The sequence below is a fragment of the Rattus norvegicus genome, chromosome 4 (genome assembly GCF_036323735.1).
Source record: "Rattus norvegicus strain BN/NHsdMcwi chromosome 4, GRCr8, whole genome shotgun sequence".
Lineage (NCBI taxonomy): Eukaryota > Metazoa > Chordata > Mammalia > Rodentia > Muridae > Rattus > Rattus norvegicus.
Window position 1 is genome coordinate 29,762,552 of NC_086022.1, and position 14,771 is coordinate 29,777,322.

Genomic DNA, 14,771 nt, shown 5'->3' on the forward strand with positions numbered 1-14,771 from the left:
TCTTACTGACAACGAGAATTAGTCTCCCATAAAGTCAGTATGGAGTTATGTATATATCATTGTAATGCACGTGCACGTTAAGGGCTACTCATGCATTTTATAATGGTGCAGTTTAAACAACCACCCCTGCTCCTAGGAATGAGAGTTCAGCCTAACGTAGAGCTAGGCCCAATTAATATTCCCGTCATTTGGGTGAAAACTCAATCCATGGAACTATTTTCCAGCACAGTAGTAATAAAGGAAAGGTTTTTATTCCTCATCGACTACTTTAATTTTGGCTCTGCCGGTAGCTATAGCATCCCTGGTAAGTTCTGTTACTTCTCCAGCCTTGTATTCTCCATGCCCACATGGGATAGTAGAACCAATCTCCCAATGTGTCTGTCAGGATTATATTTAGGTAATAAAGGCCAAAGGCTAACGAGCAAACCGTTAGTATTTTCGGTATTTGTTACCTCTATTGAGACACGGCGCGGGGCTGTTCAGGCCCTGCCTCCTGAGTGGCGGCGAGGCCAGCCCTGTTCAGCTGCAGCAGGCGCACCTTCCATTATCCAGACCAATGTTCCCCTCCAGTGATCCAGACAATTGACAGTCCTTTGCACTTCTATTCTCTTCTTGAAAAATGTATTAACATTATCTCATTAAATCCAAATGTCTCTATGGAGTGTCTGTTAGCAATTACACATTAGCCATCCATATTTCCAAGTGCTGTCAAGCGTGTGCTCTAAGTAGAGAAGCGATAAGAAGGAGACAGTTGTCCCAGAAGGCTGTGTCCACCTGAGGTCACATTGCCGGAGCTAATGCACAGGGTGACTGACTGCATGTTGATCTGATCTGGTGTCTTCATTTAAACAGGATGGATAATAAAGTTGTGTGAAGAAAGGCTTGATCTTTTAATTTAAAAACAGGACTCCCCCTTCCTTATAGAGTACACTTGGTCTTGTTCATTTGATAGGGGGTCTTTTACTCTTGGCTTCTTTAAACACTTGGCACTTGGATTTCTTATTTATATACATGGTAATTGCACACCAGACTACTTTTCCATACTTAAAATAGAAGACTTGTTTGTGAGACTCTAATCCTCAAAGCTCAGACTGTCTCATACACACCCTGTTCCAGAGAACCATTCTTTCAGAGACCAGAGCTCTTCTGAGAGAGGAACCCCATGCCTTTGATTCATCTGACGAAGCCTGTATGATTGAGCTGCAAGTTATACGGCATTTCCACAGTGTCTATGTGTCAGTTCCACAGGGCGAATAACTGATTGCTTTGCTGCAAAATGTGGCAAAGTGTTAACTTCCTGCCCTTGCAGGGTCAATAAATAGGATGTACTTTAGCCACGATGGTTAATACACCCAAGTCCATTTAGTTAGAAAAATAAACCTATGTGCCATTGGTATCTTCTCTGGCTTGACCTTCTTTCTTGTGAATAAAATAGGGAATTTTATTTATAACGTGAAAACTCTAACGTTTAAAATTTTTTTCTCCATGCAGTTTTTTTAAGTGTTGCTGTCTTATTTGAATACAATTGCATATTCATGGCAGAGGATGAAGAGTGAAACTAGTTGGTTACTTGTGCCTCTCACGAGAGGAAAAATGACCTCCATTCTCCCTTCAGTTCGTGGGGTCCTTGCACTTTTCCTCAGTATGCAGTAGCCAGAGGAGCCCCCCGAGAGGAGCAGAGGGGTGTTTTCAGCGGCTACCTCTCTCTCCATTTCAGATTCATTGTGAAAGGAGCCCAAAAGCAAATGTGAAGATTTCTCCACTCTGATTTAAAATAATTTAGAGAGGAACTGTGAACACAATATTTTCTCCATTGAAGATCATTTTATACTGAAGTTTAATATAGGTTTTACGATTTCTATTTCGAACTTGGGCTCAGGAGGGTGATGGTGAAGTGCGACATGCTCAAGCTGTTTCCTGGGGATGAGAATGAGGGAGAACATAGCCCACACAGGACTAGTCAGGCAGCTCTGAATGCAAATGTCCATTGCATCTTGCATGAGTTTTATGTATATTTTCTGGAGAGAAAAAGCAAAAAGCTCTTCAGTGTAATGTGTAATTGAACATATATGGAAACAAAATCTCATTAGAAAGAAAAAAAATGACTTGGATCTCCTCTGCAACTCCCATTCTGTCTATATAAAAATTCGAAGTATATTCATCTAACGACAGTCTGTGTATTTTTTCCTGTGTCCCCGACACCACCCCTGCCCCAAATCTCTATGTTGAAATTCTGAACCACAGTACTGCAGACCCCATTGGAAGAGGTGATTAGGTCAATGGGCTGCTTCCTAATCCATGGTAACTGATGTTCTTATGACCCAGGGAGGGACACTACAGAGGTGACACAGAGCGAGAAGCGGTAGGAGATGGGTCAACACAGAGCAACGTCAAGAGACTGAACCTGCCTCTGCTGTCTTGATCTGCCGTGTTGCCTAATTAGGAGGCACCGTTTCTGTTGTTGATGCTACCCAGGCTGCAGCATTTGGGCACCTCTAACAACCAGTCCATGTCTAAAGAGCAGTGCTTCATTACTAGTTAGAGTATTTTCTTAAAATATTGTTAATCACCAGATTTTGCTTTTTTTTTTCCCCTTCTTGTACCACGTGCGGAATGGGAACAGATTAAAGAGACGCGTTTTTGCCTTGAGGAAAAATGTGTTTAATTAAAACTGAGCAGAGAGTTTTGAGAAAGTCGTGTTTCTGGGAGATCCTCCCATTTATACACTTAGACTAGAGTAAATGACGCTGAAAGGGTTGTACAGCCCCAGTTATTTCTGACTTCTCCGAAGACAAGAGTTCTATTTTGGGTCTGTACTTCATTAAAAATTTAGCGACATGTAACTATGGAGCTTGGGGTGGCCGTGTGGAATTGTCCTCTCATTGGATAATTTGTTGCAGAAATGGGTTACTATGGTGTTCCACTCTGCGGCTGAGGATTGAGTAATTGATCCTAAGGGCTTCTTGTAGTCTATACTGCTGCCTTTGACATGTTCATGATGCTCAGCCAGCATCTAGAGATATGCATGTTTCATAATTGAGACTGAGGATATAATTCTATTTATGACAATATTAAAGATAAGGAGAGTTTGCCTCACTCATCTTTAGTGTATATATAACTTCAAGTTACTGACCATGTCATAGACACTTGGGAAAAGTTGGCATCTTAATTGACAAATGGAGCTCTTTCCCACCATCATTGAGCTTCTTTCTTTCTTCCTTCCTTCCTTTCTTTCTTTCTTCCTTCCTTCCTTCCTTCCTTCCTTCCTTCCTTTCTTTCTTTCTTTTTCTTTTTTTTTTGATAGTGTTTCACTGTGTAGACCAGTGACCAGCTGAGATTTTGAACTCTGGGAGATCTGCTTGCCTCTGCCTCCTGAGTGCTGGCATTGTAATGTGCGATACCACATCCTACTTTTGTCATTGGAATTCTTAGAGAGACTGCTTTTAAACTTGTAAATTACACTGAGCTGGCCCCTTGAGGTGACATTGAGATGTTCTGACTAAACAAAGGATGGCTTGTTATTGTCCAGTGTTCTGAGCCCTTTTATTGCTTCCTCATTTATCATAAAGCCACAGGTTTCGTTATGACCTTTCACTCTTCTTCCTCCCACAGCTTATGCCAATCTGCTTCCATGAATGTCACTTGTATCTATTACCCCTCTCTACACCCTTCCAGACAACCCACTTTCCCCTCTCACAGCCCCTTTGTAGTCTCATGACCTTTATCTGCACTCATGTCCACATAAATATGCTTACCTTAATCTTAGAGGCTAGGCAGGCTCTGCATAGGAGGGAGTATGTGGTTTTGTCTTTGGAGATCGGATCAACTCCATTGATGTAGTAAGTTCTAGATTTGTCATCTTACCTTTCTTTTTGGATGTATAAAGGGTCATTGTCTTTATCTGCATCTGTTGTTGAATATCTATGTCATCATGTTATCTTGCTCTTGTAGTAGAGAAACAAGTGTTAGATGTTCAAATGCTAGTGTCTCTGTAGAAGGTTGTAGCATGCTCTAGGTGTGTGTATGTATCCCTCTGTAGTGGGATAGCTGGGTCAAGTAGTGGTTATACATCTTTCTTTTCCCGAGAACTCTCCTCTCTGATTTCACTAGTAGTAAACCAATTTACTATTTATATTCTTGCTAGCAGTCAATGTCCTTTTCCTTGGTAGCGGCCATTCTGATTGGGTTGAGATGTGGTGTCATAAGTATTTTAATTTGCCTTTTTCTCATGTCTAAGGATGTCGAACCTCTTTATAAGTATATATTGATCATTTCTCTCTCTGAAAACAAATATAAATATATAAATAATAAATATAAATGTATATAATGCATTCTGGCTACTCTTCCCCTCTGATTTCCCTCTCACCTCAGCCAGCCACTCCCCCTCCCTACACAGCTCTGCTTTTCCATTCGTTACTTTTCATTTTGTGTTCCGATGGTGGACTGTAACTGTATGTCTGTGAACCCAGGTGTGAAACTATAGACACGGGTGAGCTCATCAGTGGGTACAGCTGGGTGCTGTGACTTCCCATCTCCCATTACCTGTCATTGACAATAATTTATCACTAAGTGGTAGTACACATTCTCCCTTCACAACTGACTGCTGGGTGGGTCTGATTTGTATAGACCAAATGCCAGTGGGTACAGCCATTTTCAATTCATGATTGCCATGACCTTGGCCTGCTTAAAAGACAACTTTTTGCAATCGTTCTCTTATCTTCCAGATTTGACCTTCTTTCAGCCCTGCCTCCCACAGTATTTTTGAATCCTTTAAGGGGTTCATTTTAAGCATCCCATAGGGATGCTGTAAATCTGTTGTCATCCCGTATTCTTAGTATCTTGTGTAGCCATGGGTCTCAGAATTGACTTTCACTCACTACAAAGAGAGGCTTCTTTGATTAAGCTCCCTTAACCTTTGAATGTGGTTTGAACCTTTTCCAATTTAGCTAACCAGCAGGAGTTTTCTCCCCCTCCAGGGGCCTGAGTCATACTCAGTCATCATTTTTTTGATCAGATTTATAGCATTCGGCCCGGTTTTCTCCTGTGCAGTATACATCAATCCAACCAGGAAGCTGTTGGTTACCCCCCCACCCCCACACACGTAAGAGTTGTGCCAGTGGGCACCATTGTATCAGTGGGTGCACCTTGTCTCATAGGCTGGACTTATGGTTCATAGAGTTCTTACCTGGGTAAGATCACTGACGCTCTTCCTCCTCTAACTGGAGAGCATCATCTAGCACTTTCCAGCGTTTCTGAAAGCTACCCAGCAGAGAGGGACCTTCCATCTGGACTGTGCATCTGGGACTTGTGATGTCTTTAGCACTAGGATCTTGTCCTCATGTTTTTTTGAGCAAGCAAGAGGAATGCCAAGAACCTGCATCCCACACTTGGTACCGGGGATTTTGTTCAGTGACCCGTTACTTCCGAGACTGGCACTGTCTGGCCTTAGACAGTATTTGCTGAATCTTTTATGTTTTTCAGTTGGGTTACCAGATAGCAAGGTTCATTATGACTTTTCATACCTCCCTTGTTTTGATTCTTCCTTTTCCCACCCTCCTGTGTCTACCACCCTTCCCTGTTTGAACCCCTCTGCCCCCCCAGTTTCCCACCCTTTCCACATTCATTTATGCGCAACTGCCTCTCTTCCTTTAAGGTTTCCTGCCCCCTGTCCAGTGTCTCCTTTCTAGATTTCTGGTTTCTGGAGATGCCCTACATTCAACACAGAAGCGAGGCAGAAGCTAATCTACACATGTGAGAGATAACATGATGTGTCTGTCTTTCTGGACCTTCCCTCAGTATAAAATTTTCAAGCTTCACTTGCTTTCCTGCAATTCTCTCACTTTGCTTTTGTTTATAGCTGAATAGAATTCCATTTCGTATGTATACTCTGTTTTCATCACCCATTCATCTGTTCATAAACCTCATTAACAAATGGCACAGCGACCACTGGATATCAATAAGTAAAGAATGTAAATAATTCCTTGTATCTTACCCTGAATGGTGACTCTACAAATGGATCAAAGACCTCTGGGTATGACCTGATATCCGGAAACTGCTACAGGAAAAGTTAGGAAGTACATTTCAACATATAGGCAAAGGTAAGGATATTCTGAAAGGGACTCTGAACCCTCTGGAAATGAGACCAGCAGTCCATAGAAGGGATTTCATGAAACTAAAAAACTTCTGTAGAGTGGAGGAAACTGTTGTTTGAGTGGAGACAGCTCACAGAATAGAAGAAAATAAATATTTTCCAGATACACGTCTGATAGAGGACCAATAATTTAAAAAAAATAAAGAAACAAACCCACAAAACTATACTCCAAGGAAACAAACCATGTAATAAAAAAAAAGGCCATGAAACTAAACAGAGAGTTCTCACAAGAAGAAATTTGTGAGAACTAGGAAAATTTTTTTAAAAAAATGAACATTCTTAACCATCACAAAATTCACATTTGAACTTCTTATGGATGCCATATCACCCCAGTGAGAACACCCATTCTCAAGGACACATGTGTTGGTACAGTATGTATTGGTCTGGATGGGGAGGAAAGTGAGGGGGAAATTACAGTGGCTGTTGGAGAAAGCATCCTAGGAGTTTCTCAGAAAGCTGCAAATGGAACTGCACTGTGACCCATTTCTACCACTCCTGGACAGGTACCCTAAGGAATCCAGAGCCTGTTACAGAGTCACTGTACAGATGTGTTTGGGAAGCTTGATTCCCAGCGTCTGGGAAGCAGGACTGTGCTTCTTTCTCCTGTTGATTTGATGATACATTTTTGCAGTCCTTTACATTGTAACTTTGTGTCTGGAGTAGATGACAGGTTTATTTCTCCCATTCTTCAGGCTGTCTTTTCATCCTGGTGATTGTTTCCTTTGCTGTGCAGAGTTTTTTTAAATTTAATGTCACTCAAACTGTCGGTTTTTGGTGTTATTCCCTAAGTTACTGGCATCCAATTCACAAAGTTCCTGCGTATGCCTGTATCTTGAAGTGTTTTCCCTTAGCATTTTAAACATTTTAGGTTTCAAATGAAAGCTTTTGACGTGTTTTGAATTGATTTTTGTACAAGATAAGAAGTGGGGATTAATTTCAGTCCTTGGATAAGCGGTTTGGACAACACTGTTTGTTAACATTCAACAAAAACCAAACAACAAAATATTTCGTTACATGTAGCAAATCTGTTTTTGTCTGATTGAACAGAATGAACTTTTGTTAAGGAAGCAAGTTGAGAGCTTACATGCAGGCCGCTGATATCCAGTCTTGATAATGTTCATGTGCACACAGACTATAAAACTCCATTATAAACATAAACATTTGAGGGACTTTTCTCCTTTATTTTCAGATACTCTCTTAATGTGTTTCTGAATCTTCTCGATAGCATACTGTGGATTCTTCACACCCCACAAGTCTGTGAACTTTCATTTGCCAAACGTGGTCCACTTATGTTTATTATAATCTTTGATATGGTTGGGCTTAACTTTCTTCCTATATGATGACAATTTACTTAGTATGCTATTTTTTTTGGGGGGGGGAGGATTTCTCCTCTAACTTTCTATTTACCTTTCTTCCCTGCATTTAAGATTTGTACATCTTACTAATAAAAATGTAGCAAATGCTTTTGAAGATGTAAGAAAAATTCTAAAATCGGTGGCTTTGGCGTTAATTGTATCTGCACTCTCTTCTGAATATGTCAAGAAGTCATAACAGGATTTTCTCTTCTCCTTGCTTTCTTGCCCTTCATCCCCTATTTTAGCCAAGCCTTATGTTGAAGTACTGTGTAAGTTAGTTCCTCAATATATTTGATTCAGGTGCTAAGGTATCTCTCAGTCAGAAAGCTAGTCAGTGTGGTATTAGGGATACAAAGTCACTGCCTTTGTTACTTTTTCTGTTTGTTTTAGTTTGTTTGTTTGTTTTTTGACAGGAACTGCCCTGGAACTCACAATGAGCTCACAGGGAGTTCTGTGACTACCTTTGACTTCTTAGTGCCAACCACACCCAGCCAAATCACTTCCCTTTGAAATATTGCTCGCCAGTTTGAGGCTATTGCTATCTCCCTTCATAGTTTCTCGTGATCCTCCTGCCTCTGCCTCCTTCAGCAAATCCTACCGGTGTGCGCCACCACAACCGGCCCCTTCATAGTTTCTATGCCATCGCAGTCTGCCTTTCCTCAAAGATTCTGGGGAGAATTTGATTTAAACCTGAGTTTATTCCTGTTTCCACTATGCATTTCACTTAGTACTCATTAAACTGATTCGATATTGATCATACAATAACTTCAGAGGCAGCCTTGCCTTTACACTGTTACCTCTGTCTACACAGTTTTAGTTCCTCTTCCCGTTAAACTCTATGCTTCTCTTTCATGGGTTCATCTTTCATGATTGTGTGCATTGATTCGTGAGTTTAGGATTTGTACTCATGTTTTTAGCTGAGAACCATTATCAGTTTATTCTACGTCTGTCACTTGTTTCTGTTGATGCCATCAAAGGGCTATGATGTCATTTTACTTTAATTAAAAAATAAAATTATTAATTAAAAAGTCATGGTTATAAAACTAGGCATAATAGTATTTTTCTGATGACTAAGGGTTTTGAACATTTTTTTCTACACTGCCCTCTCCATAGACGCTGGCTAACTGAGTCTTTGCTTGGTACTCGGACCCCGAAGGCCACACCTGTTTTTATGACATTAAGTCTCCTTCTACATTTCTTGGGAAGACTTAGGTTTCTCCCTGGGTTGACCAGTCTCATTTGTACTTAAAGGATTCTGCTATTTTAATCTAATTGTTTTCTTACTAATTTTGGAACTTTTCTCTGAAAATTTATTCCTAATTACATTATACCATTCAGGATTCCTCCAAATGGCTGATTAGATAATTTCTTTCTTTGTGGTCATGAATTGTTAGGTTTTTTTAAAAAAATGTATTTTTAGTCACTGTGTCACATTTGAGCAGAAAGGAGACTGGAGAACATATTTATTATTTTCATTTTAAATTCATTGTTATCCTTGGCACACAGGTAATGGATGTCGTTGTGACATTTCGTTATTTGTATCATTGTGCTTTCTTTTATTCAACTTCTCTACTATTCTGCCCTGTCATCTCAAACTTTCTCCATGTGAGAAGTCTCCTCTCTGCTTTCCTGGGTGTGTGTATAACCAGATCTAGATTCTGCATATGAGGGAAAACATGTGATATAGTAGTTTTTCTCCTTTTTGTCACCCTCAATTTACCTCCTTCCTCCTTCATCATAGGCTCTCTTCTACTTTCATGATACCACGTATGTTTTCTACATGGGTTTAAACACACACACACACACACACACACACACACACACACACACACACGTACTCTCGTACACAAATATGTTCATAGAATGTATGAAACCATGAGGTGTGCTACATTTGACCTGTGATCAATAGTTTATTGATCTCTAATTTAGATTATGTCACAATATGGAAAATGCTCATAGCATGTTGAATGTGTGAACCCAAATCATAAAACATGTATATTGAATGTTCATGATAATCTATATGAAAAAGCAGTTGCCAGCAAGAAAGGCCTGGGAGAAGGCTGTATTGAAATACTTTTAGCTCTCCCTTGGTTCAATTATGGGTAAATTTAATTCTACATGTGTTTGCTTGTATGTTCTGAATTTGTACTATGACTGTTTATTGCATTGTTTTAAAAATGTTCTTATATTGAAAAGTTATTTATCCAGTGTCAGCGAATTGTTACATTGATACAATCTGTTTTGTTTTCCCTCTGTTTTATGTTCAGCCAACAAGTCCCAAATTTGGAAAAGCTGACTCATACGAAAAACTGGAAAAACTAGGGGAAGGATCATATGCAACAGTATACAAAGGGAAAAGCAAGTAAGTTAAATGTTTTCAGGAATGCATCCTATGTGCAGTGCGTCTGTTCTCAGTGTTGAATAACAGTATATTTAAACAATTCATTTTTACTGTATAGTAGACTCTAGCTGTTTGGTTTCCCAGCTCCTGTGAGCTTGCTTCAAAGGAGTCTGAAAGCTAGCGAAAGTGGTTTTCTTGGGGGCAGGTTGTCCTGCGGACTTCTCTAGTTCATCCTAACTTTGCTTACTTTTTTTCAATGGAGCAAGAATACTGAAATGGGAATTATTTTCCAGGCGAATGAAGTAATTAATTCCTTATTATTCTTTAATTTTTCCCTTTATTAAAATGATTATAGTTTCCCCTCCCTCTACTTTTCTCAGTTCCTCTCTCCCTGCCCTGCCCTGCCCTTGGGATCTACCCCCCCTTCCCACCCCTCATTAGAAAAGAACAGGCTTCTAAGAGATCATAACCAAACCAGACAAAACAAAATATAATAAGTTGAAGAAAAACCCATCATGTCAAAGTTAGACAAGGTAGCTCAACAGGGGAAAAGTGTCCCAAGAGCAGGCACAAGTGTCAGAGACCCAGCCATTTGCACACTCAAGGATCTCATGGAAACACCAAACTGGAAGCCATGATATATCCGCAGAGGACCTGGTGCAGACCATGCGGGCCCTGTGCCTGCTCCTCAGTCTCTGTGAGTTCATATGCATCTTGCTTTGTTGGTTCAGAAGGCCTCATTTTTCTGTGTCTTCCACCCCCTGGCTCTTACACTCCTTCTGCCTCCTCCTCCATGATTCTTTGAGCTCCTAGGGAGAGGGATTTGATGGAGACTTTCCATATAATGAATGGCCACGGGCCTCTTCAACTCTCCCCTCCTGCTCCAGGAGGAAGCCTCTCTGATGGTGATTGGAGAAGGCACTGGGAGTTATTTTGTTGACACTTTTTTAAAAGGACAACTTTACCCTGGGTCTTTGGGCTATTTAATCTCTGGTTCTTGGTCACCAAAGCAGTGTCAGGCTTGGTTTGTATCTCACGGAGTTAGATACAAACAAGATGTCAATCGGTTATTCCCACAAGCTTTGCTTGCAGACGGGACATCATATGGAGATTGAAGATTTATAACTGCATTGTCAGCGAAGTACCTTCCTACACCAAGACTCTAGCCCATAGTCATGAAGGTCCTAGGTAGGCACAAGATAGGGTTCTCCATGTTCAGTAAGTTGTGTAGGTGTTGTCTTTAGAAATGGCACCTTGCTCTCAGTTTGGGGAGATTGTTCTGTAATTTCTGTCTTGGCAACAGCCTGGATTGTTTAGGGATTCCCGTGGGATCTCTTTTGCTAACAACGCAATTATGTGTAACTCATTCCCACCACTAGAGGTTTCATTGGGTGAGAAGAGATGGACTATTGGGTCTATGTCTTGCCCATTATTTAGTGATTTCATCTAGATCACTTTCATATATGTATTTATTTTAGAAATCTACTGTATTAGGGTTCCACCCTATCTCTCACATAGCTCTGAAGTGTAGCTATCTTTCCCTTTAGTTTTCTTCCTCATCCCTCTCACCTCTCCCCTTCTCTCTTGTTCCAGCACCCCTGTTATCTATCCATAAATATTTATTTCCTTTCCCTTTCCTAATGAAGTCTATTTATTTCCATTATTCCCTTACTCTATACCTTCTCTCTGTGGTTCTATGAATTGTAGCTTTTCATTGACATAAGAGCTAATGTCCACCTACAAGGGAATACATAGTCTATTTGTTTTGGAGCACTGCATTACTTCACTTAGGGTTTTTTTCTAGTTCTGTCCATTTACCTGCAAATAGCATTATTTCTTTTTTTCTTTGATGGCTGAGTAATACTCTGTTATGCATATGAACCACATTTTCTTTATCCATTTTTCTGTCGAGGGACATTTGGAGTCGTTTCAAATTTCTGTCTACTGTAGAGTAGGAATGAATCGGTTGACCAAGTTTGCCTGTGATAGATGAAGCATCCTTTGGGTATATTCCCAAGAGTTACATAACTGGATCTTGAAGCAATTCAACTCTCATCTTCCTGAGGAACTTAACTTCCACAGTGGCTGCATAAGTTCTCATCCCAGTGGATCCTGAAGTAATTCAAGTCTCATCTTCCTGAGGAATTGCAGTTCTGATTTCCACAGTGACTGTACACGTTTTCACTGACACCAGCAATGGATGAGCGTTCCCCTTATCCTGTATCCGTGCTGCATTAGTGAGCTGTCACCTGTGTTATTGTTTGTAGCCATTTTGACAGACATAAAACGAAATCTGAAAGTAGTTCCGATTTGCAGTTTTCCAATGGCTAAGGGTCTTGAACATTTCTTCAAGTGTTTCTCAGCCATTTACGTCGACCTTCTCTGTTTAGATCTTTACCCCCACTTTTATTTGGGTTGCTCTCTTAATATTGAGTCCTTAATTTTGGATATTAACCCTCTATCAGATGTGCAGTTGATAAAAGATCTTTTCCTATTCTATAGGACACTGAATTATGTCATCCTTTTTCATGTAGAGGATTTCCAGTTTCATGGTGTCTTATTAGTTAATTGTTCTTCTTCCAGTACCTGTGCTAATGGCTTTCTCTTCAGAAGTCTTTTCCTGTGCTAATGAGTTCAGGGCTATCACTTTTCTATGGGCACCTGCTGACCTCTTTGATGCATTTAGAGTCGAGTTTTGTGCAGGGTGATGAATATAGATCTACTTGGACGCTCCTAAAGGCACAAGATGGTGAAGATTCTGTCAGTTTTCAGCCTGTCTCTCTGGTTTCTTTATAAAAAATCAGGTGTCCATAGGTATGTGGATTTATGTCTGGGTCTTCAGATCAAATCCATTGATCAACATGCCTGTGCCAGTACCATGATTTTTTAAAAATTACCTTAGCTCTGTACACCTTGAAATCAGGAATTTTGTTGGATTTTTCATGGGATTGCATTGAATCCGTAGATTGCCTTTAGTAGAATGTCAATTTTACTATATTAATCCTACCAATTCATGAACGTATAAGATTTTTTTCAGTCTCTGATATCTTCTTCATTGTCTTCAATGATTTGAATTTTTTTTTTCTTCCCGGAGCTGGGGACTGAACCCAGGGCCTTGCGCTTGCTAGGCAAGCGCTCTACCACTGAGCTAAATCCCTAACCCCCTTGAATTTTTTTCATAGAAGTCTTTTACTTGTTTGGTTAGGGTCACCTCAAACCATTTAAGATATTGTAAAAGGTATGTTTTCCTGATTTCTTTCTTAGTTCATTTGTCATTTATCACTGACTTTCGTGAATTAATTTTATATCTAAATACTTCACTGAATGTGTATCATCTTAGGAGTTTCCCATTGGAATTTTTAGGGTCATTTGTATGTACTATCATATTATTTGAAAATAAAGATACTTTGATTTTTTTTTCCTTTCCGAATTATTTCCCCTCGATCTCCAAGTTCTATAGTGAATAGGTATGGAGAAAGTGGACAACCCTGTTTTTTTTTTTCCTGATTTTAAGAGAATTGTTATGAGTCTCTCTCCATAAGATAATGTTGGCCATGGGCTTGCCATAAAGTGTTTTTTATGAGGTATGTCCCTTGTATCTCTGATCTTTCCAGGACTTTTATGATGACGGATGTTGAATTTTTTTTTCCCCAGCCTTCTCTGCATCTAAGTAAATGATCATGTTTTTTCTTTCAGTTTATTTATATTGTTGATTACATTTATTGATTTATATATGTTGAGCCATACCTGCATCTCTGAAGCACACTTGATCATCATAGATGATGTTTTGTTGTGTTCTTGGATTGGGTTTCAAGTATTTTTTGAAAATTTTTGTTTCTATGTTCATAATTCTCTTTGTTGGGTATTTATGTGGTTTAGGATTCAGAGTAACTGTGGCCTCATAAAATTAACTGGGTTATGTTTCTACATTCTGGCATAATTTGAAGAGTATTGGCATTCTCTCATTGAAAGTCTGACAGAAATCTATTCCTAAACCATCTCTGACTGGTTTTGTATTTTGTAGTTTTCCCAATTTTGCATATCATAGGTTTTCCAGATTTTGACTTAAAAAAAAACCAAAAAACTCTTTAGACATATTTCTGAGCCTTTCTTCCCTTACAGCCTCTATCTCTGAAGGTGAGAAAATGAATGTATTCAGTACAATTCAGAAAATTGTAGGAACCTTCTCTTTTAGCAATGTCCCAATGCAAATGACTTTTTTCAGCTTAATAACTTTACCAAAAGATACTGAAAATAATTTGGTACACCAAATTATTTTATGTTACAACATCTTTATAAAATCTGTGATAGGAATTGATAGAGAAAATGCAATGGAAAACTTTCTTTTAGGTCTAATTTGAGTAAGTGTGTGTGCATGTGTGTATGCATGTGTGTATGTGTGTGTGTATGTGTGCATGTGTGTGTGTGCATGTGTATGCATGTGTGTGTATGTATTTGTGTGTGTGCATGTATGTGTGTATGTGTGTGCATGTGTGTATGTGTGTGCATGTGTGTATGCATGTGTGTGTATATGTTTGTGTGTGTTTGTGTGTTCTCATAGTTTTGCTGAAGGTTTTTAAATTAAGAAGATTAAATATTCCTCATTAAGATTATGCAGGTAAAGAAATATAGAAATGTGCTATTAAAAGTAGGAAACTGTGCTTTGAGAACCTTTAAAGGTTTTTTTTTTTCAATATTGAGTGAACCTGATAGCAAGTAGAGAAAAAAAGTAGTCAGAAAGCTATACCATTAATGACAGCTTGAGAGCATGGAAGGTTAAAGTGATGCTCTGTATAGTGAAATAAAGATTATATGGTTGTATCACAAGATTCTTCTTCTAAAAGAAGATTAGTAGTATTCATCATATAAAATGTACTTGTACGTTGAGGTTAGTTAGCCCTGTGATGCTGACTGGCCATTAGAA

General features: G+C 39.4%; 1 protein-coding gene across 5 annotated transcripts in view; it reads left to right on the plus strand.

Annotated features, from left to right (window-relative positions):
- Cdk14 (cyclin-dependent kinase 14) overlaps window positions 1-14,771 on the plus strand; it is a 594,415-nt gene that overhangs the window by 143,315 nt on the left and 436,329 nt on the right. For all 5 annotated transcript variants that reach the window (NM_001395582.1, NM_001395583.1, XM_039107757.2 and 2 more), the window contains one exon: window positions 9,774-9,868. In NM_001395582.1, coding sequence (NP_001382511.1) covers window positions 9,774-9,868 — 95 coding nt within the window. The remainder of the gene's footprint in view (window positions 1-9,773; window positions 9,869-14,771) is intronic.